General features: G+C 48.0%; 1 protein-coding gene across 1 annotated transcript; it reads right to left on the bottom strand.

The window, feature by feature from the left end:
* Nucleotides 1–1,039: 1,039 nt before the first annotated feature.
* Nucleotides 1,040–10,114, bottom strand: LOC101392215 (MHC class I-like protein MILL1). Its single transcript, XM_087421499.1, has 5 exons — nucleotides 9,986–10,114; nucleotides 4,610–4,873; nucleotides 4,091–4,363; nucleotides 2,679–2,957; nucleotides 1,040–2,561 (listed from the first exon to the last, which is right to left on the bottom strand). Exons 1-5 carry the CDS (start codon nucleotides 10,074–10,076, stop codon nucleotides 2,458–2,460), a joined length of 1,011 nt encoding a protein of 336 aa, XP_087277625.1. The 5' UTR covers nucleotides 10,077–10,114; the 3' UTR covers nucleotides 1,040–2,457.
* Between the last annotated feature and the right edge of the window lie 13,219 nt (nucleotides 10,115–23,333).

Below are 23,333 nucleotides of genomic sequence, written 5' to 3' on the forward strand. Positions count from 1 at the left end.
AGGACCTCATAAAAAGTGTCTTGGTCGGAGCCGGCCCAGTGGTGCAAGCGGTTAAGTGCGCACACTCCACTGCGGTGGCCCAGGGTTGGCCAGTTTGGATCCCGGGTGTGCACCAACACACCACTCGGCAAGCCATGCTGTGGCGGCATCCCATATAAAGTGGAGGAAGATGGGCACAGATGTTAGCCCAGGGCCAGTCTTCCTCAGCAAAAAAAGAGGAGGATTGGCAGATGTTAGCACAGGGCTGATCTTCCTCACACACACACAAAAAAGTGTCTTGGTCTTAGGATATTGGGTAGGGGAAGCATTCCCACCCACATATATTGTCCATTTTCACAACACACTCAGGCGAAGTTGATATAACCTCCTTATATAAAATTAGCTCAAACATTCCAAACTTTAGAATCTTATCAATGCTTATACTTTTACATTTTTTCAATTTAATTGTAGCCTGAGTAGGAATCTTAAGGCCAGTCATTATTTTTTTGTAGTTTCTTTTTAATTTGGTCTTTTCACAGGTACCAATAAAACAATTATGACAAGAGCTCTCTAAAATTTTTCCACTTTAGAAGTTTTTCCAATTTAAGGATCCATGATCTGGCAGTTTTCTCCAGAGTCTAAACAATATTGTGGCCATGTGATGTTATAAAAGAGTATCAACTTTTTCCTTTTTCATGGGCTCGTAGCTAAAAGTTGCCCAATTTTGGAGAATGTCACCCAGGGGGCTAGAGGTGGGGATCGACTTAGTGTTCCCTATAGCTGACTTACACACAAGACAAAAGCACCCACACAAAGATAAAATCCAACACCTGACAAATGAAAAGTAGACCCAAGTCCAATGTGTTTCTCCACTGCAATCAATCATTTTGCTGAGGGTGCCCGACAGCAGCTGGGGGCCACTGATCTCTTGAACCCTAACCGAGGCCATCCAGCCACGGGCAGAAGAATCTGGGCTGTCTCACCAAAATTGATACCGAACCTCTTAATCACAAGTTTGTGTGTGTGATGTGCAGTAAGCCAATCACTGAGACATCAGTGCTTGGAGATGGAGAAAGGTTTATTCGAATTGGCCAAAACAAGAAGGTGGGAGGATAGGTTCTCTCAAATCTGCCTTAACAAGAGAAGAAAGCAGCAGGGGGTTTTAAGGAGCTAAGGGGCTTGGCAGGAGGAGTTTCAGAGGAACAAAGTGGTCACTCCCGATGAACCCCTGGGCAATCGGACTTCTGGACATCAAAGGCAACTGGGGGCTGGTTATCTGGTGATGGTAACTTCCTTGAAGGCATTCTCCTTCTTCTGTAAAACAAGCTCATAAACCCTTGTGACCCTTGAGTCACCCCTCAGGTTAAACAAGAAAACAGCAAATTGACAAGATTGACTTCTTTTCATAACAAGGTGGAAAGGTAATCATATTGAATATTTACAGTAACCCGCAGGTACCCGGCTTCATATCGATTCCCTCTCCATCATTTTTGTTTGTGTTTCCTGACAGTTGATTTGGTGGTTTCTCCTGTAGTCTTCCACAAAGACGGTGCCTTTGCCGAAGACCTGTCCACCGTGTGGTTGGTAAATTTACAGTAAATCGATGATGGAGGAACATCATGGGTAGTACTCTGTACTTCCTCCAGGAGGCGCACACCATCCAGCTGTCTCCCCAGTGGCCATGTGGCAGCCCTTGATGGTTACTGCTGAGATCCATTCATTCATTAGGCTCACCAAGTGGTAATAATGTAGTTCTGCCTTTGTTTTTCTATCTTTATTATTTGGACTATTCTACCCCAAAATCACCTCTTTTTCTCACCTAAGTGAATATCCTGAGGTCCAGGGCTTATGTGAATTTGAAAGGCAGGATAAATGGATGGTACTTTATCTTTTTTTAGCCAGTTTTCATAAAACACACCTGATCCCCTCATCCTGTAAGCAAGAAATGGGCTGTCTATTCTTCTCCTGTTCCCGGCTAAGAAATGTTAAAAAACAAAATCCAACTGAGTAAATTTTAAAGATCTTACTGGCTTCATTCAATGATCCATGAAGTGGGCAGAATCCAGTCTAGCAGATAGAAAGGAGCTCTGAAGAGCTAAGGCAAGGGACTTTTAGGCAGAAGGGAGCAGGAACAGGGAAGTTATGTTAGGCAAAAAGGCAGCTTGGTTATTACAAGCTCACCTTCCTTTAGGGGATGGCAGGGGCCTATCAGACAGATGACCTGACTAGTGCTGATCAGATTCCTGGTTGAGGGGTTTAAGATGCCATGTCTGGGAGAGCTGAAACTGTCACTAAGTGAAGTCTTGCCTTGGTGACAACGTGGTGCTTAGCATAAGCAGCTGTTTGGGGACTGCTACCTTGTTTTTAACAGGAAGAGAGCTGTCTCCACTCAACACCAAGGGAAGAATCAGATCCGTCCTCCCCACTGTCCCATGTGCTTCTCCCCTGGGCTCTCACATCCTCTGTGTGCTTCCTCGTCTAGGCTTCGACCACCACCAAATACAGCACAGCAGTGACAGTGGACACAGCGAGAGGAGCCGCAGCAGGAGGAGCCGCACAGGAAGCCCTCTGACCGTGAGTGCCTGGAGGTCACCATGAAATGGGCTTCAATTATACGCAGTGGCCCTTTTTCATACGAGGGTCCCACACCAACTCTGCCTCCAGCTCCCTGGACCCCAAGGGCTCCCCCAGTTCCTCACCAGAGACTGCAGGGACCGTGGTGTTCAGCCCGCAGTGTCCCACGTGGCAGGCGAACCTCTGCTCCTCTCCAGGGAGGATCTGAGTGTCTACCCAGGTCTGGTAGGTCCCGTCCCCACTGGGCAGGTTGGTCCCAGGCCCAAAGGTGCCGTGGTGCATGGGCTCCCCATCCCGAAGCCAGGTCAGGGTGGCACCCCGAGGATAGAAGCTAAAAGCCCAGCACCTCAGGATGACCTGGCCCACCAGGTTCTTACTGCAGGTTACAGTCACTGACGGGGGATCTGGGCAGAGACAGAGCAGAGTTCAGTGAGGCCAAGGGCTCCCTCCTTCCACTGCAGGGAAACCAAGAGCAGGAACTAGCCAGCCCTTAGAAATGACCCGTGCACATTCGCCCCAGCCACCGCTCCAGGGGGGCTACATCCCCAGTGGAGAGAGGACTGTGGGAGGACCCCACACTGCTCCAACAGCCCCAGGACCCTCCGAGGGGGTCAGGCCCTCGCCCACCTGGAGAGCCTGAGAGGAGACGAACTCCCTGCTCTCAGAGGCCATCGGATCCACCTGAAGATGCTCAGCACACAGTTTTGAAGAATTTGTAGGCACTGATGGGACAAAGGGGCTGCTCTGCTCTATAGGGAGTGAGAACCCAGCCTCAGTGATGTACCTCCTTCCTCCCCAACAGAATCAGCTCCACATGCTCCAGGGGGGGATGGAGGGACTGTCCACAAGGATGGCCAGCTGGCCCTGCAACCGAATTTTTTTGTCCTGGGCCTGACATTCCTCTGGGGACCTCTGGTTGATTATAGGTATTTTCATACACTGCCCACCCCCCACAAGACACCGACACACACCAGCATCTACTCTTTCTTTTCATTTTGTCACAGGCTGAGAGGAGGAGGTAACTTTCAGCTGGACTTTTCTAAAAGTCAAAGTAAAACAAAAGTGGAATGACCCTGGTAATAAGATTTTGAGTGATTTGGGTTTGAATATGTGATCCTTGCTCCAGAGCTGGAATATGCTGTTATTCTTGGCTCCCAGCCAGACTGGCCTCATCTGAGGGCCTCCACCAAGGACTTGAAACCTAGATGTCTTCCCCGCTCAAAGTCAAAATCCCAGAGAACGAGGAGAAAAAAAGGAGAGAAAAGGTTTCCCTGTACTGCCTGCCTGGGGCCTGAGGCCTGAGATCTGGGCCCACATCCTGGGACTCTCCACTTCTCCAGCTGATGGACCAGCAATGGGTCCAGAGGAGACCCCTCACCTACCCACATGGTTGTGACTCTCCCACAATTCAATCAGAACTCAGCACCTAACCTAAGGCCAGGGCAGGACAGCCACTCAGAGAGTAAGAGACAAATTCTCTTCCTTGTGGGAACCAGGGATAGACTTAGTGGGTGGATCCTCCCGCCCAGGTCAGTACCTCTATTCTCCAGGAGGCCCCTCCAAGAGGCCAGGTATCTCCAGAGTTGGGCAGGACAAGTCACACGCAGGAAAGTCTTAACCAGATCAGCCCTGGGGCCTTGGGTCTCCCAGAACTTCTTGATGCGCAGGGCTGAGGGCGTGGCCACCATCCATGGGAGGGTCTCTGAGTCGAAGGTGAGGAAGTCCTGCCCTTTGTAGCCCAAGCGCCAGAAGCCTCTAGTGCTGTCTCCCTGGAGCTCACAGCCCAACGTAGCCTGGAGGGAGTGAAGGCCTGGCCCACCCCAGGCAGCGACCTGTCACCTCACTGTCCCTGAACCTCTACACCCAACGGGACTTCAACCCAGAGGGGTATGTCATCTCCTCCACCCACATCTGAGGAACCTGGTGCAGCATCAGGGGGGGCCTCACCTCTCTGTGCAATTCCAGCCTTGCTGTGCCCTCCCCTCCCCCAGCTGTAGGATAAACAGAGCAGGGACCAGACTCGGACCCACGTGCCCCTGGCCCTGCCCCCATTCACCTGAGGCCTGGGCCTGCACGCCCATGATCTCTGTCAGCATCTGTCTGAGCTGCTGTTCCTTCTCCTTCAGGTCCTTGGTCTCTCTCTCCCAGGTCTCAGCTCCCAGGTCCATCTTGATCCCTAGACCCCGGGGCTCTGCCCTCTGGCTCTCGCCATCATAGCGCAGGAAGATCTCATCATCAAAGTAGCCCAGGGCCAGGAACTGGGGCTTCCCAGGCCTGTCCAGGGACAGGGCCATGAGGTCGTAGCGGAGAGTGTGGGGTCCTGAGGGAGGAGGACACGTGGGTGATTCGCCCTGCCAAGTTCAAGGTTTCTAACAGCTGCCTCTGTCTTGAGTCATTTATTTATTTATTTACTTATTTTTTTTATTTTATTATTTTTTTTGTGAGGAAGATCAGCCCTTAGCTAACATCCATGCCAATCCTCCTCTTTATTTGTGCCCATCTTCCTCCACTTTATTTAGGACACCGCCACAGCATGGCCTGACAGATGGTGCATGGGTGTGCGCCCAGGATCCAAACCCAGGCCATCAGCAGCGGAACGCGTGCACTTAACCGCTATGTCACGGGCTGCCCCTATCTTGAGTTATTTAAATCAGGCTATTCTGTCCTGACCCAACCCAGAGGTGAGTGCAAGGAACCAAGCAGAGTGCTTTGTGATGGACAGCACGAGAGAAAGAGAGGGTCAGGCAAAATATTAGAGAGGTGTTAGAGGTGGAAGAGAAAGCAGATGTATCGGGGCACAGAGACAGAAACAGACACGACCGAGAGATCACAGCTGCACAGGGCGGGAGACTGGGAGCCCCCGAAAGGCAGGACTGAAATCTCCCACGGTCTTTCAGGACTGAGAAGAGAGGAACTGCCAGGCTCTCAGCTGAAACCTGTGAAGGTCACAGTGCCGTTTACGGAATCCTACTAGAACTGTGACCCTGTGCTGAACCAGGTGGATCCTGATTGAACTGAGGTGATAAGGCCCTTGTATCTGCTGAAGTGAAGGAAAGAATAAACCTTTCCTGGGCAGCAAATAACATCAACTGAAGCCAAGACGGGTGTAATGTAGGCCAGGATTCAATGTGAATTTGTTGACCTTCAAAGAGGCAGGAATACGAGACTGGTAATCAAGAAATGAAGAGGATCCCAGAGAATCGGAGCCAACCTGCAAACGATCCAGATGTTGCTAGTACCAGAAAAAAATTTAATATTAATATGTTTAAGAAAATAGAAGAAAATGGGCAAAATATTTGAAAGGAAAGAGGATTTCACCAGAGAACGGAAATGTATAAAAATAAAATGGGAATTCTAGAAATGAAATAAACAGTGTCTGAAGTTTTGAACTCACTGGATGGGATCTGCAGCAGATTAGACAGAGAAAAAACAGGATTAGTGAGCTGGAGGATGGGAAAATGGCAAATACAAAAACAGAAGCTTAGAGAAATATGAATGGAGACAAAGGGAAAGCTAAGCATAAGTGACATGTGCGACCCTCTCTTCTGTATCACTGGAGTTTCAGGAGAGAAGAGAGAAAATGCAACACTGGCATTATTCACAGAGATAACAGCCAAGAATTTTCCAGAACAGATGAAAGACCACAAGACCAGGTTCAGGAAGCTCTCAGCTTTAAGCAGGATAAACAGAAACAAAGCCACCTGAGAACATCAGGGCCAAAATATTGACCAGCCAAGACAGACAGAAACATTGCAAATAAAAGCACCCAGAGAAAATAAGACATATTACTTTTAGGGAGCATTTTATAAGACTGTTAAAGCTGACTTCTCAACAGAAATAATGGAAAGCAGAACACAATGAAACGACATCTTCCAAGTGCTGAAATAAAATCATCACAAAGTTACAAATCTATAGCCAGGAAAAATACTATACTGGAAGGAAGTCAAAACAAAGACGGTTTAAGAAAAAAAAATGTGCACAGTTGCTGCTATCAGGTCTGCACTAAAGGAAAAGCCAAGGGGAGCTCTTCAGTCAGAGGAGATGTTATCCCAGAATAAAAGAAGCCAACCCAGGCAGGAACCCCAAAGACCAACTATGTGAGTAGATGCGATAAATATTGAAGGAACAGAACCATCATTTTCATGTTCTGTGGAATTTAAAGTATATGTACAACTAAAATTTACAACAACGTAATGTGAGAGTTTGGGGGGATGTGAAATGGAGTTTAAAGGTCTAGCAATATCTGGGAATTGTTAAAAGTCATAATTAGTACTTGACTACAATACTAATACATATTATATTCTCTAGAATGACCACTGTGAGAAGAGTAAGAGATGTACAATTAACAAATTAATAGAAGAAAAAAATGGAGTATTGAAAAAGCTAGACATCCAAAAGAAGGAAAGAAAAGGAGAAAAAAAGAACAAATAGATTGGCTAAATAGAAGATATAGAGTGAGATAGTAGATATAAAGCCAAACATAATGCTAATTACATTAATGTGAGAGGACTAAAAACCTCATGTAAAAGAATAAGGTTATCAGATACAGTTAAAAGAAAAAATCACAAAATCAAATTATGTTGCTTATAAGAGTCACACAAAGTCATTGGAAGACTGAAATGGAAAGGATAGAAAAATGATATAAATGTAAGCTCTAAACAGAAGAAGGCTGGCATCACTCCACTAACATCAGAGCAGGTTTTAAGACAAAAAGCACTATTAGAGTAAAGAGAGGCCCATGCAACGGGAGATTTCACCATCATAAATCTGCATGTTTCCAACTATTTAGCTTTAGAATATATAAAGCAAAAATTAGCAAAACTTAAAGGAGAGACAGATCCAAAACATGTCGAGAGATGTTAACACCTCTCTCACAATAACCAGAGAACAAGCACACATAAAATCCATAAGGTACACAGTCTGAACAACAGAATTAACTTGACACAGTTGACCCATATGGAACAGATGACATTTCTATGTGCACAGGGAACATTTGCCAAAATCAGCCACACCCTGAAACATGAAGGAAGATTCAACAAGTGTCAGAGGATTGAAACCTTTCAGAATATGTTATCTGATCACTGTGGTGATAAGCTAGAAATCAATTAAAAAAAAGATATTGAGAATACCCCCAATTGCTTGGAAATTAAACCGCACACTTGATATAATCCATGGGTCAAAGAAGAAATCATAAGGGAAATTACAAAACATTTTGAACTGAGTGAGAACAAAAGCAATACATATTGCACCTTGGGAGTGCAGCTGAAGTAGTGACTGGAGAACAATTAACAGCCTTAAATGCATATATTGGAAAAAAAGAAAGACTAAATAGTGAACCCTCTCAGCTTCCAGCTCAAGACATTAGAAAAAGAACATAAATTACATAACAGGGCCGGCCCCGTGGCTTAGCGGTTAAGTGTGCACGCTCCGCTACTGGGGGCCCGGGGTTCAGATCCCATGTGCGCACCAACGCACTGCTTCTCTGGCCATGCTGAGGCCGTGTCTCACATACAACAACTAGAAGGATGTGCAGCTATGACATGCAACTATCTACTGGGGCTTTGGGGAGAAAAAGGGAAAAAAAAAAGGATGAGGATTGGCAATAGTTGTTAGCTCAGGGTCGGTCTTCCTCAGTAAAAGAGGAGGATTGGCATGGATGTTAGCTCAGGGCTGATCTTCCTCATAAATAAATAAATAAATACGTAACAAAATTCAAAACATATAATAAAGATAAAAGGAGAAATCAGTGAAGTAGAAAATTACATACAATAAAAAGGGACAAATTTCTTTAAAAATATTCATCTTACCAAAGCTCATATAAGAAGAAAAAGTCAATAGTCCCTTAAATATTAAGAAATTAAGGCCATGATTAAATATTAACCAGGCAAGAAAACTGCAGGCCCAAAAGGCTTCATTGGTTAATTCTAACAAATGTTTAAGATTAAAACAATAGTCTTATACAAACTGTAGCAGAAGATGGAACATAGGAGAGCGTCACCAACTAGGTCTCTAGAAACTCAAAGGTGGGTTTGGTAGCAATTAACTGTTTTTCCAAGTTGTTTCTTTTCCTTTTTTCTTTTTTTTGTGAGGAAGATTAGCCCAGAGATAACATCCATTGCCAATCCCCCTCTTTTTGCTGAGGAAGTCTGGGCTAACATCCGTGCCCACCTTCCTCCACTTTATATGAGATGCCGCCGCAGCACGGCTTGACAAGTGGTGGGTCGCTGTGTGCCCGGGATGGGATCCGAACCTGCAAACCCCAGGACATGAAGCGGAGCATGCGCACTTAACCGCTGCACCACTGGCCAGCCCCTAGCCATATTTTTTAATGCAAAGATCTCTCCAGCAGGAGCTTAGGCCTCAATATGTGGAAGCATGTTCTCCAGCTGAGCCTGTGCAAGTGAATACCTGCCACTCCCTTTTGAAAGTTCATTCCCCAACCAAAATAAAAGTTCCTGATTCCCTTTGTTCAGAGATGCCATGACTTTGGAAATGATTCCCCATGGCCTCCTATTTGCTGCAGATACACTTCACCTTGTGAGACAACTTCCACTGGCATAGAGTCTTATTTAACTCACCAGGAGGCAAGCCCACTGGGTTCGGTAAGAAGAGTACCCCAGATATACTTCATAAGGCCAGCACAAATCTGATGCCCCCCAAGACCCTCACCTGCCTCCCTGCCAGTCTGCCTCACCAGAGCTTTACCAACACCAGCAGCCCCTCAGACACCCGCCCCCTTCTGAGGACCCCAGATACTCACCATCCCCCACCATGGCTCCCAAACACCAGCTACCCTGCTGATCTTCCCCCTTCACGAGGACCACACACACACTCGCCATCCCCCTCCGTAGCCGCCCACATGCTCCTTGCTACTTCCCTCACTCACTGCTAGTTTCATCGCAGCCCCCCTCCCACACTTCCTGTCTCAACATGGCCTCCTCCAGACCCTCACCTGCCTCCCTGCCATCCCCAGAGACCCTCACCGTCCCCCACCACAGCCCCCAGGTACTCACCTGGCTCCCTGTGGACACCCCATCCAGACATCACCCCCCACACGGAATGCCTCAGACATTCACTGCCCTCCTCTCCACGTGTCTCTGGGGAACCCTCACCGTCCTCCGTGCCCGAGCCTCCAGGTCCTACAAACACTCACCACCTCCTCCAGGGCCCTAGACAGTCACGTGCCGCTGCAGACCCTCAGTCCCAGGAAACAGCGCCCGCAACACCACGTGTGGACCCACCAGACCCTCCCCATATCCCCTGTCCCTGCCACTGTGCCCCTCAAACAATCTTGCCCCTTTTGTTAGAGCCCCCTGCAAGCGCGCCCTCCGCAAGTCCTAACGTCCCCTCTCCTCCCGCCAGCCCCACACAAAGCCCGGTCCCCCATCCGCACCCAGACTCCCCCCATCCCCACCGCCGCCCAGGCGCTCACCAGGGGGTAACCCCCGCGACTCCTCCAGCAGCAGCAACAGGAGCAGCAGGTGTCTCAGGGCTCTGGGGTCCCGGGGGGACACTAACCCCATTCCTGTAGAGGTCTGGGTGAGCAGTTTGAAAGCAATTCGTTTTCAGCATCTGCTTTCGTTTTTGATCTTGTTAAAGACTAATGGCCCAGCCGGCCTTACTCTGATTGGGTGCATGGCGAGCCCCAGTGCCGCCCAAGACCCATCTCGACATCAGCTTGTTACGGCCCAATGTGGGGTCTTCTGCTTCCCGCAAGACGTGCCAATAATCAAGAGGAATAGTGGTAGGAGAAAAAGGACTTTTATTACAGCTTGCTAGCAAGAGGGAAGATGGCCAACTCATGTCCAAAAGAACCATCTTACGGGGGCACAAAATCTTACAGCAGTTATATAGGCCATTGGGTTATTGGGGAGGGGGTTAGGAATGTTGACCTTCTGGTGTTACAGACTGGGAGCCACACCAGATCTTTCAGTTTTCACTGATGATGGCTATCAGCATAGATTCTCTGTTCGGGGGTCATCACATTCCTAAGGAACTCAAAAAAGCAAGTTATCTCATAGCAGCTGGGAGGTACATGCACAAGCAGGGGTCGTAAAATCTACAAAGCAGTTAGACCTCTGCTTTTTTAATGACCTTTGTCAGCGGTCATTCAAAGTTAAAATAGAGTTTTTCTTTTCTAAAGTATGGCTTCCCTTATGTCAACCTTGTCTTCATCTGGTATCAAGCTCTGCCTGAGACCCCAAGTATATGCCTCAAAGGTCCCAGATTCCCTCTGGCTGAGGAGGTGGAGGGGCTGAAGTCTGTCTGGTCTTGGGTGTTCAGGGTCTCTGTCCCACCACCCACGGACAGGCCCGTCTGAGTCCCTGCCCTGTGTCTGCCCAGCTGTCTGCCCCTGCTGAGGAGAGACCGCATCCCACAACAGGGTGAGGTCTGCTGTGTGTGGAGCTGAGAAGGCCCTTCCCCACAAGCTGAGTTATGGAACTCTAGTCTCCCTACCCCTCCACCCCTCCCCTCGGACTAAGCCCCTCCTCCTCTCTTTTCTTCCCCAGGCAAAGGAAGTGGGAGGGCCTCAGCCCCCTAAGGAGGTCCCCAGTCAGGACTCAGGCTTTTCCTTCAGGGAAGTGAGCCTGGCAGGCAGGCTGTGAGCAGAGGGACTTGCAGTCTCACCCAGGACAAGATCCTACTGCTGTGGGGAAGGACTTACCATCACCAGGTCCAGCTGGGCGGCCCTGAGAAAGGGTCTTTGGGCCAAGATCCTGCTGTGAGGGAGGGTCTGGGACCTGGTGGAGGCCAGGGGGTCAGGGAGGAGGCTGCAGAAGGAACGTGGCAGAGATGCTGTTGCTTGGTGAGTGTGTGTGTGTGGGGGGGTGCCCCAGGGGAGGGGATTCTGGGGGGTCTGAAAGAGCTCCAGTAGGACGGCGCTGTGCAGGTGAGAAGGGAAGGCATCTGGTGCCTGCAAGCCCAGGGAAGCTGACAGTGAGCCTCGAGGGGCCTCCACAGGCCTCAGGCCTCAAGACCAACGTGACAGGATCAAGTGGACGCCCCTGATGGCAGACCCCTCCAGGCCCAGAAATCACCCAAGTCCCTCAGGCCCACATTCATGATGATGGGGTGGGGAGGAGAGAGACGCATCTCATGTCAGAAGGGGAGGCTGGGACCCTTCCCCAGCGCTGGGGCCCCATGGGGCACAGCTGTGTAGAAACATCACATGAGGAAGACACAGGGGTGGGGGAGACAATTGGAAGGGAAAGAGGTTTGCAAAGAACTTCAGACATCAATTCTGGGAAGTTACTATGTGAAGATGGAAACATCCAGTCAGACACACATTATAAACAGTATTTTCATCCATTATCCATCCATCCATTCGTTCATCCATCCTTCCATCCATCCGTCCATCCATCCATCCATCCATGTGTGCATGCATCCATCCATGCATCCATGCATGCATCCATCTATCCATCCATGCGTCCATCCTTCCATCCATCCATTTCTTCATTCAGTATTCCCTGAGCATCTGCTTTATGCTCAGACCTGAGCTAGATGATGCTGGGGACACATGGTGACTTAGGCCCAGGCCCTGTCTTTCTGAGTCTTACTGTCCAGTGGAGAACACAGGCCACCCAGACACTGATGACCTAGAGTGAGCAGGGCTGGATGGGATACACAGGGGATCAGAGGTGTCTAGCTGCAGGAGGGGACGTGTGAGATGAGATTTTAAGAATGGGAGAGAACTGTGACTATTTCATAGAGGCTGAGCACTGAGAGGGCAGGTGGCAGGCAGGGAGAGGAGGTGGTAGGGGTGGTCACCTTGTGGGCCTCCGTGAGGACTGTGGATTTTATCCTAGTGCACTGGGAGCCACGGATGGGTCATAAGCAGGAAATGGAAGTGGTGGTGAGATAGGTAGGTAGGTAGACGTGAGCAGAGGATTACGGCGGGAGACCTTGCTACATCAGTGAAGCGTCTGTCTGTCATCCTACAAGATGCAGTTAAAGGGGAACTGAGACCTGCCTGACACCATTACTGAGTCTGAGGCCATCAACCGTGACCATAAAAGTAACAGGTGTGCAAACAGCACACACAAAGTCTTCTGCTATACACCTCTAGAGACGTTGACATTTCTTTAATTTACATACAAATTCCATATGCATTAGCCCCCCCTTCCAAGGAGGATGACTGCCATGACAGTTCTGGAGATTCCCCTTGAAGGTCAAGAACTCCGCCTACCGAGATGTGGGTGGGGGAAAACCCATTATTGGTGGGTAACCAGATAACGCTAATTCCCTTCCAAACAGCCCAAATTAAAATAAAACTAACTCAAGACTCGGGGCTGATGTGCTCTCTGGCACTGCCCGCTCCTCTATTGGAATGTGTCTGACCTTTCCTCTAATAGATCTTTGCTTGCTTGCTGTGGCCCTTGTGTTGGTGTCTGAATTCCTCTTACGCTGACCAAGCGCCTGGGCGACCTGACTCTCCAGTCGAGATACAGGCAGATTTGTGGAACGTCCCCCTGTCTGTCTGCTGTGAGGAGGGTGGACAGGAGGGTGGACACAGGAGACAGGGGACCAGGCAGGAGGCTGCTGTAGCAGAAACAATTGTGCAATTGCCAGAGTCCTGAATGTCTGAGTTCTCTCCATGGGGAGTGGGGGCAGCACTCGCCCCGCCCAGCCCCATCTCTCTCTGCTCTTTAGCCTCCTGTCCCTACAGCTGCAGGTAGAGCAGTGGTTTCCAGACCTCTGTTAGGTTGTAAAAAAATTGAGTAGTACATAACTGTTATGTTTTTAAAATTTTAAAGGAAAAAAAGGATTAGAAAATAGGAGAGTGTGCACTTCAGAGAATCTTATCGATTATTGTTTAAAGAAACTTTCTTTTGGACTGTGTGCGAGCCACAGAATGCTGTGACATCAGTTCTTCCTGGGGACTGGAGGCCAAACTGTCAGTAAGCAGAGGGACAGAGACGGCTCCAGCCATGGGCTCACCTCCTCCTTTCCCAAGAGCCGCTGCCTTGAACTACCCATCATGTCATCCAGGAAGGGGTCCAGCTGTCATTTCCTGGGTTCCAGGTGTTTCCTGGGGAGGCTGCAGGCGGGCCTGGCATCCAGCCTGGTTGTCTCTGCCATGAGGAGGGTGAGGTGGAGCCTGGAGCCAGGGTGAGAGAGAGGAGCCGGGTGCCCAGGGCAGGGGGGGGGTTGGCGTCTCTGGGGAGGGAGGAGCCCAGCTGGAGCCTGGAGCCTGGTCTCTCAGGGTGGCTGAGTCAGGCTCTGAGGCAGGAATGTGGAGGGAGACAGGACAGGGCAGGGGCTCAGAGGCTGTGCTGGAGGGCAGTGGCTGGTCCTGATAGCCACTAACTCAACAGCATTGAGGCCTTGGGGTCAGACAGCCCTGGGTTCGAATCCTGCCTCTGCCCCTTCTCCAAGTGTCAAAGATGCCCTTTACAGATAGCCCTATTGAACTCGCTGTAACCAAGAAGGAGATACCCTTCTGGATGTTTGTCTCTGACAGCTTTCACACTACAAGCCCTCCCTTCAGCCTCACATCCAGGCCAGCTCTAAACAAAGTCTGCAGGCTCCCTCCCTTCACCCCTACAGGAAGTTCAAACCATGAAAAACAGGACCTGCCCAACTCCTAGCCAAAATAAAAGTCAAAGTTAAGGACCCCACTTCCCTCTGGATGAAACCTGAGCCTTCTCCTTGGGGAATCCTATTGTCTCCTGTGTGTAATAAACTTTATTTCATGTACAGTACATTAGTGCCCTATGTCATTCCTCCTGATCACCATATACATTCCTGCTTGAGGGGCTGATACCAAGCAATGGGCTTGCTCTGCTCACAGCAATCTAAGCCAATTAATCACGAGTTAGAGATCAAGAAGTGAAGTTTAATTAGATTAGCCAGCAAATCAGAAGACAGGTGACTAATGTCTCAAAGACCCATCTTCAAAGCTAACAGAATCTTGGGGCCGTCCCGTGGTGTAGCAGTTAAGTGTGTGTGCTCTGCTGCTGGCGGACTGGGTTCAGATCCTGGGCACGCACCAACACACCACTTGTCAGGCCTTGCTGTGGCGGCGTCCTACATAAAGTGGAGGAAGATGGGCACGGATGTTAACTCAGGGCCAGTCTTCATCAGCAAAAAAAGAGGAAGATTGGCATGGGTGTTAACTCAGGGCTAATCTCCCTCACAAAAATAGATAGATAGATAGATAGATAGATAGATAGATAGATAGATAGATAGATAGATAGATAGATAGATAGATAAAAGATAACAGAATCTTGAGGCAGTTATTTACGGAAGATGGGCAGGAAGAAGGGGGTCCAGGGATGTTGGGCTCCAGGCATGATGGGTTCCAGGCATCACATTGTTGCATTCTTCTGTCAGCTGTGATGGATACCTTGTAGGTGTGTTTCCCGGTTGGGGTCAGCCTGTTCCTGGAGGGAAACACACAGAACAAAGTTTTTAATTTATCCAGCGATTGGGGAGTACATATGTGAGTGGAGGTCATAACTCAGGAAAGCATGTGAATTTTTCTGGAGTATGTGCAGAGCAGCGAGTAGTCACACAGAGGAGGGGCTGGGGCCATTTGGTGTAACAAGATGGCCTCACTTATGTTCACTTACAGTATGAAGTGGGAATGCTGACTTTGGCTTTCTCTTTTTGTCTAGGACTTGGGACCAGGGTGAGGTGCCTGCATGTGGGCTGGGGTGGAGGATTTGAACTTCCTTCTGCTGCCAAGGGGGGGGGGTTTGCACAGATGTGCAGTGGAAGTGAGTGAGGTGGGGCTCAAAGGCTGTCAGAGTCAAACATGAATAACCAAATCTTCCCCTTATATGGAGAGGTGAACAGTGTTACCTATAAATAGCCTATTTGGCTTTTTGAGAAAGTATAAAGATTCAAATCTTTATTTGAATAACTGCAGGGTTGTGGGACCTCAAACCCTCATCGATGTCTAGTCAGGGTCTCTCAGAGTCCGTGGAGCCCTGGCCTGGCCTTCAATGCCCTCCCACCAGCGTAGCCTCTGAGACCCCCTGCCCCGATCTCCCTCTACCTTTCCACCCGGGTCCTGACTCAGCCCCTGGAGAGACCAGGCTCCAGGCCCAGGATGGTGGGCTGGGCCCCTCCCTCCTCAGAGACACCAAGCCCAACCCTGCCCCCAGGGGAAATGTGCTTTTCTCTGGAACTGGCTGGTGTCCAGGCCAACCTCATCTTCCTTTTGGCAGGGATGCTGGGCTGGGGGCTGAGCCCACCTTCAGCCTCCTGGAAGTGTCTGGGACAGAGGATGTGAGAACTGAACCCATTTTTTGGAGGACGTGACAGGGCAGCTAAGTCAAGCGGGTCTTAGGAGAGAAGGTGATCCTGTGCCTGGAGCCTTTCCAGTCGCCTGCTTATTAACCATTTGTATGTGACTCACTAGGAAAAATAGATATGACACCATCATGGGGCTTATACACGGTCCAAAACAAAGTTTAATTACCCAGGAATGGTGTAGCGTCTATGCTGTGCACACTGTTCTATTTCCAATCATTTCTATTTGAATTTTAAAGTACCCATTATACAAACTCAGGTTTTACAACCTGAAAGAGCAATGATCCAGAGTTTGGAGAACATTCCTCTATCCTACAGCTGAGGAGAGGGGAGGCCTGAGGAGCAGGGGAGGGATGGTTCTGGGAGGGAGCCTGCGTCTTCCACCACCTCGGGAGAGAGCAGACAGTCAGGACCCTGGTGATCCCACGATTATTTCTGCATCAGTGCCTCCTCCCTAGTGTCCTGCCTCCCGTCTCAACCCTTCTGTCCAGCTCACAGCAGACAGACGCTGGGATCTCCCACAGACTCACATCTCCCCACTTCCATCCCCTGGTTAGGACCCGTCCATGGCTCCCAGGGCACTCAGGTGAGTCCAGAATCCTCCCCGAAGCCCTCAGGGTGACTGGCCCTGCCCTGCCCTCTGCCATCCCAGGACTGAACTCCACTGAAATACTCAGAGTTCTTGCTCATTCTTAAAATCACAGCTCAGATGCCCCTCCTCCAGGAAGCCATCCCTGACACCCTTCCCCTCCTTCCCAGCCCTACTCACTCTGAGTCATGACTGTCTGGGGTGGTCTGTGCCCCCAATGTATGTGAGAACTAGAAGGACAGGGCTGGGACTTCCAGTCAGCGCTGTGTCCCCAGCATCGACTAGCACAGGGCTGGTGACAGAGCAAGTGCTCAGGAAATATTGAATGAGCCAATGAATAAAGGAGTCAATGAATGACTGCGTGGGTGGATGAACGAGTGACAGCACTGTGCTCAGGGTGTATCTAGTCAACATGACTGTCCTGACAGAGTGACTTTCTGTAATTGGTGCCTGAAGTTCAGACCTCTCCCTCTCCAGGCAGCCCCCATCCTGCCTATCATGTTGTTGCTCACCTGGGTCCTGTGGGATTGTGTACCTTGGGGAAGGCCTAAGAACCTCCCTCCAGCCACCTCCCTGCTGCCCCCCACCCCACACACATAGGACCCAACCATGTGTCGGGGGCTGGAAACCAGGCTACAACAGCATCCGGGCGCTGCCAGGAGTGAGCAAGTTGGGCCCGGGCTCAGAGCCTGCTCTGTTCCTGATTTTACTAATCCCTTGGCTGGCTCTACTAGGAAACATAGATACTGCATCATTGTGCACTTACACACAGTCTCAAAAGAAAGTGAAAAGAGGAGCTGGCCCTGTGGCGCAAGCAGTAAAGCGCTCACGCTCCACTGCAGTGGCCCAGGGTTCGCCGGTTCGGATCCCGGACACAGCACTTGTCAAGCCATGCTGTGGCGGTGTCCCATACAAAGTGGAGGAAGATGGGCATGGATGTTAGCCCAGGGCCAGTATTCTTCAGCAAAAAAGAGGAGGATTGGCAGATGCTAGCTAATGGCTGATCTTCCTCACACACACACAAAAAAAAGGTGATAAAAAAACAGACAGTAAGTACACTGTCAGCCTTTCTCAGGGAACCAGCTCCATCACCTTCTGATCCCAAGTGGCTTCTGTCAGGGGAGAAACTGCCCCCTCTCCCTCACAGCAAGCGTATTCAAGCCCAAGGAGGATTAAGTCCTGTGAAGGGGACAAGTGAAAACCTCTCATGGTCCTGTTGTCTGAATTCTGATGGGGTCATGATCCACTTGAGGGTCTTGTGACAGTTGTGAACATTTTCACCCAGAGCGTGAAAGAAACAAATAAGTGTGATAATGACATTGGTCACATCAGTCACCTCTTCTAAGTTCATCGATTGTTTACTCAGGGCTTAACAAAGCTTCCCCCATTCTCTCATTCAGAGGCTCCTCTCCTCTCCCCTCCCCTCCTCTCCTCCCTTCTCCCCTCCTCTCCTCCCTTGTCCATGAACCAAATGAAAAGGGTGGCTTTTGCAGGGCAGCCTCAGCACTGACTCTCAGAGCCTGCCACAATGCCTGGGATGTGCAAGTTGTGTGTCCTTGAGTAAGTGATGACTAAAAAGAAGAAACAGAAATAGACACGTGTTCTGGTAACATTGGAGTTCCTGTTTTGGTTTCATGAGTGACCTCAGAAACCTGGTGAATTTCCCTGCTCTTCTCTAGAGGTGAACGGACCTGCCCAATCTGCCGCTTTCACATTGAGTAAACCAAAGCCAACCCCAGAGACGTGATCCCCAATGTGGCCTCCAGGTAAGGAGGGCAGAACCCCATCTCCAATCACAGCTGCAGCCCCACCCCCAAGGGAACCTCAGCCTCCATCCCATCCCTTCCCTCTCCTTCCCTCCTCTCCTTCTATGGCAATGTCCCAGCCACATCCCCAAATCAGTCCCATTCATATTGTTAAGATGATTACTTCCCAAACCAATCTGCAGATTCAATGCAATCCATAGAAAAACCTCAATGGCCTTTTTGTTCTTCTTCCAGAAATGTTAAAGCTCATTCTCAAATTCATATGGAATTGCAAGGGACTCTGAATAGCGAAAAGAATCTTGACAAAGAAGACCAAAGTTGGAAGACTCACACTTCCTGATTTTAAACTTACTACAAAGCTACAGTAATCAAAACAGTATGGTACTGGCATAAGGATGGACATATAGATCACAGGATGCAATTGAGGTTCCAGAAATAAGCCCGTAGATTTATGGCCCATTGATTTTTTTGTTGCGATGCCAAGAGCATTCAATGTGGAAAGAAGTTTTCAACTTGTGGCAGTGGGTCAAATGGACATCCACAGGCAGAAGAATGAAGCGGGACCTCTGCCTCATACCATATACAAAAACTAACTCCAAGAGGATGAAAGGCCTAAATGTAGGAGGCAAAGCTATAAAAATCTTAGAAGAAAACATAGGAGTAATTATTCATGATCTTGCATTTGAAAATGTTTTCTTAGATATGACACCAAAATTATGGACACAAGAAAAAAAAAACGATGAATGAGACTTTATAAAAAATTAAAAGTTTTTTTTATCAAAGAACACTATCAAGAAAATGAAAATAGAACCTACAGAACAGGAATGAATATTTGCAAAGCACATATATAACAATGATATAGAATATAGTATCCAGAATATATAAAGACGCTTTCAACTGAATAAAAAAAGACAACAATTTAAGAATCTGCAAAGGAATTGAATAGATGGTTCTCCAAAGAAGGTATGTCCAACAAACATCTGAAAGGCTGCTCAACGTCACTTTTTAAGGGAGGTTCACATGAAAACTACTAAAAATTAGCACTTCACATCCACTAGAAGGGTGATAATATTTTTATAATGGAAAAAAATGTGTTAGCAAGGGTGTGGAGAAATTGAAACCCTCACAGTTTGCTAGTAGGAGTGTAAAATGGTGCAACCACTGCAGAAAACTGTTCGTCTGTTCCTCAGTGAGTGAACCATAAAATTACCATGTGAACAAGCAATTCTACTCCTGGGTAGATACCCAAAAGAATTGAAGCACTTGTTCAAAATATCACTGTACACAAATGTTCATAGGAGCATTATTTACAAGAGTCAAAAAGTAGAATCACCAGAAATGTCCACCCGTCGATGAAGGGATAAGTTAAACGTGGTATAGCCATATAATGAAATGCTATTTCTCATAAGAAATGAAGTATAGGTACATTACAACATGGACGAATCTTGAAAATATTGTGATAAGTGAAAGAAGCCAGACACAAAGAGCCACAGATTGTATCATTCTATTTATATGAAAAATCCAAAATAGGTAAATACATTGAGACAGAAAGCAGATTAGTGGTCTCTAGGGGCTGGGAGGAGGGTGGAATGGGCAGGGATTGCTGGATGAGTATGGGGTTTTCTTTAGGAGTGATGAAAATATTCTGGTGATGGTGACACAACATCTTGAATGTAATAAATGCCACTGAACTGTACAATTTACAATGGTTAAAATGATAAATTTTATGTTATGTGTATTTTGCCACACACGTAAAAAAGAGTAAAAACATCTGAATTGGGATGGAGGGGTGGTGTCCAGAGAGCAGAAGGATCTGTTCACACCACTGGTGCTGACCCACTCGGTCAGTTTCACCACTTCTGTTGCTGGAATGAGAGTTTCCCTGAGCCTCTTCACTTTATAGTTGGATTCTGACTCCCATCTGCTTGTGCAGAGTAGAGGCTGGTCTGGTTCAAATAAATCTAAAACCCTTGATCTATTCAGTCCCTTCTCATTGATGATAAAAAACCACACTGGCCCAACTCTGCCAGCCCCGAGGGGAGTCTGAGAGCACAGTCTACTGTCCTTCCTGGAGGGGCTGGGCAGGGGTTTGGAGGCCCCTGGACTGGGATTCTTGAGTCCTGGGTTCTGTTCCAGCCTGTGTGACTGACCAGCAGGAGGACCTTGGGTCAATGTCTTGCTTTGATCCAGGGAACAGGATGAGAGAATAAAACAAATGGCTGTCGGGATCTTAGACTTACTGCCAAGAGAGCCAGAACCTTCTTTAGCCATAAGGAGAAGCAGAGTCCCAACCCCTAATGACGGCTTCAACCAGCACGGGCCAGGTCCTGCCTCACAGATCCAGGATCTCACACAGAAGACAGAGCTGTCCCCAGACAGTAAGGTATCACAGTGGCTCTCAGTGGCTGGACCCTCCAGTGGTCAGGACCCAGTGAGTTAGTGGCTCTGTGTCCACGCATCTCAGGAGCAGCCACTGCCCTCCCATCAGCACAGACACCCCTGCCCTGTCCTGATCTTCCTCTACCTTCCTGCCCTTTGCTCACTCAGCTCCCTTGAAAGACGTGGCTGCAACCCTGCCCTGGGGAATGTGCTTTCTCCCTTGCCCTGGCTGGTTTCCAGGCGTCGACTGCACCCCAGATTTTGGCAGAGGCAACCAGGCCTGTGTCCTGGCCTACCCGGAGCCATCCCAGAAAGTGAATGGAATCTAGCTCATGAGAGATGAGCCCTGAACTGGAAAACATGATGAGGCAGCTGAGTCTGTAGCAGTCAGCAAAGAGAGGACCAGCCCTTCCCTGGAGCACCCCCATTCATGAGTGTACTAAGCAACAGATAAGCATCACATCATTACGTGGCTTCCAACATTCTGGAAGGAAATTTTCCATAAGCTACTTTGAGAAGATTCTGCGCAGCATACACTAATTCATTTGCTAATCTATATTTTTCAATTTAAAAAATAACATAGTTTATGACCAAATCAGGTGATTATATAACCTGCTAAAATGGTGCAATCCACAGTCTGGGAAATACAGCTCCACTCCTCAGCTGCAAGAGAAGGGAGGCCAGAACACAGGGGAGATGTGGGGCTGGGAGGTGAGCTGCTGTCTTTCTGCCCCGTGGGAGAAAGGGGACATTTGGGACTCTGGTAATTGCACAAGGATTTCTGCTACGGCAGGATCTTCTCTGGTCTCCTGCTCCAGGTTCTATCCTCCTGTCCACCCTCCTCACAGCTCACAGATACAGGGATGTTCACAGACACTAATCTGAACCCTCTTGCGCCAGTCAGGACCCAACCATGGTGCCCAGTGCACTGAGGGTAAAGTCCTGAGTCCTCACCGAGGCTCACAAGGGACTGACCCTGCCATCCCCCTCCAGCCCCCTCTCTCTGCCCTGCCCTCCACTCTGTCTGGGCTCAGCTTAAAATCTTAGCTCAGACATCCCCTCCTCTAGGAAGCTCTCTCTGAACTCCCAAGATGAGTGATGACCCCCCTCCCAGGCTCCCACAGCTCCCGGGTTTTCTGAACTCTTAGTGAGTGAGTATTGTTGTTTTCATGGCAATATAGTTATTTGCATAAGTTCAATAAGAATCTATTATCCTTATAACAGGACACAATTAGAGACACTGGTTATATTACCAAGGCTGTGACTGGAACATCATATTTGCGATATAACCATACAGTTTTTGAGGAATGAAGACTGGACTTTATGGAATAAAGCCACGTGGAAATATTGGCCTGGTACCTTATGTTCCAAGCAACACTTACCAAGATAAGTAAAGAATGTCACTTATCTGGCAGGTACAAGGAACCTCAAAATATTGTGGGGGAACCACAGAAGAGAGGAATTCACCCAAATCTGTAGGTATTACAGGCAAAGTCTGATGACAAAATCCTTGGCTTGGCTTTCCTGGCCTGGAGAGCCCTTTAAAGTTCAATCTGAGATTACCAGAGGGGAAGGGGGGAGGGAGGAGTGTGAAAGGGATAATTCGGTACATGTGTGTGGTGATGGGTTGTAATTAGTATTTTGGTGGTGAACATGATGTAGTCCATGCAGAAATAGAAGTACAATGATGTACACCTGAAATTTTTACAATGTTATAAACCAACGTTACCGCAATAAACAAAAAATTAAAAAAAAAAAAAAAAGTTCCAGCAAAGCAGATTTAAAAGAGCCTATGTGATCAATTGCTATTCTTGCTGTACTTATGTAAATAATTGGGCCAACTCTATTGGAACTAGACTTATTTTGCAAACTAGTTAGTTTTAATTTGGCTATCTTTGATAAAAATGAGGGTGATTTTAGAAAGAAAAATTATATTTCAGTAAAAACTATAGCGTACATTTGCGGATATTAGATCCTAGTTTTGTTAATTGTCTTTTAAGGTTTTTGTTTTATATTTGTTGACTGGACTGGATCCTGATTTCTTCTAGTCTCCTAAAATATCTGGCTGCAGATGTCCAAACAAACGTTTTTTATTTTTTCCATCATTTTCATTTGAAATCACTGAAAACTGAACCTGCCCTTTTTCCTAAAGCCTTACAAACTGAAGCTGATGGACTTGATATAAACTTAAGAGATGACCTGACGACACCATCAGAGATATTTTAAACTGCAAAAGATACGTTGACGCTGACATCTAAAAATCTTAACTGGCTGTCCTCTTAACTCAAACTCGTTTCCAATTTGCTCAACCATTAACCTTGTTTTTCTTTTGTTGACATAGAAATGCTTCTATTAAATACTTGATTGCTTGCTTCCATAATATAGGCATAACCTTGAGAGCCCACCTGCATCACCACCTTCTAAAATGAACTAAATTAAACTGATCTATTATCAGGACTAAGAAATGTGTTCAGTGAGATGAAACAGCCTACCAACTCAGCTTCTAGACTATGAAACTTCTTTAAGTTTCAAAAGGACTGTGAAACTTCTAGTTTCAAAGGCGGGACTGTGGGAGATCAAGATTTGGCCATCCTAAAATATATCTCTTTACCTTGATTGTTTTCTCTGAGGGACATTTGACCTCCCCCACTAACTGCCTCAAGAGTTTGACATGGTGGCTCCTTCCTGGAACAGATCTATCATGATGGCTGTAAAGATAATGTAGGATAAATGTTACAATAGGAAAGGCACCAACAAGCCCATCTTATCGGAAGTTCTGTCTCTCTGGC

The sequence above is a fragment of the Ceratotherium simum genome, chromosome 33 (assembly GCF_057802395.1).
Source record: "Ceratotherium simum simum isolate JZ-2026a chromosome 33, ASM5780239v1, whole genome shotgun sequence".
Classification (NCBI taxonomy): Eukaryota; Metazoa; Chordata; class Mammalia; order Perissodactyla; family Rhinocerotidae; genus Ceratotherium; species Ceratotherium simum.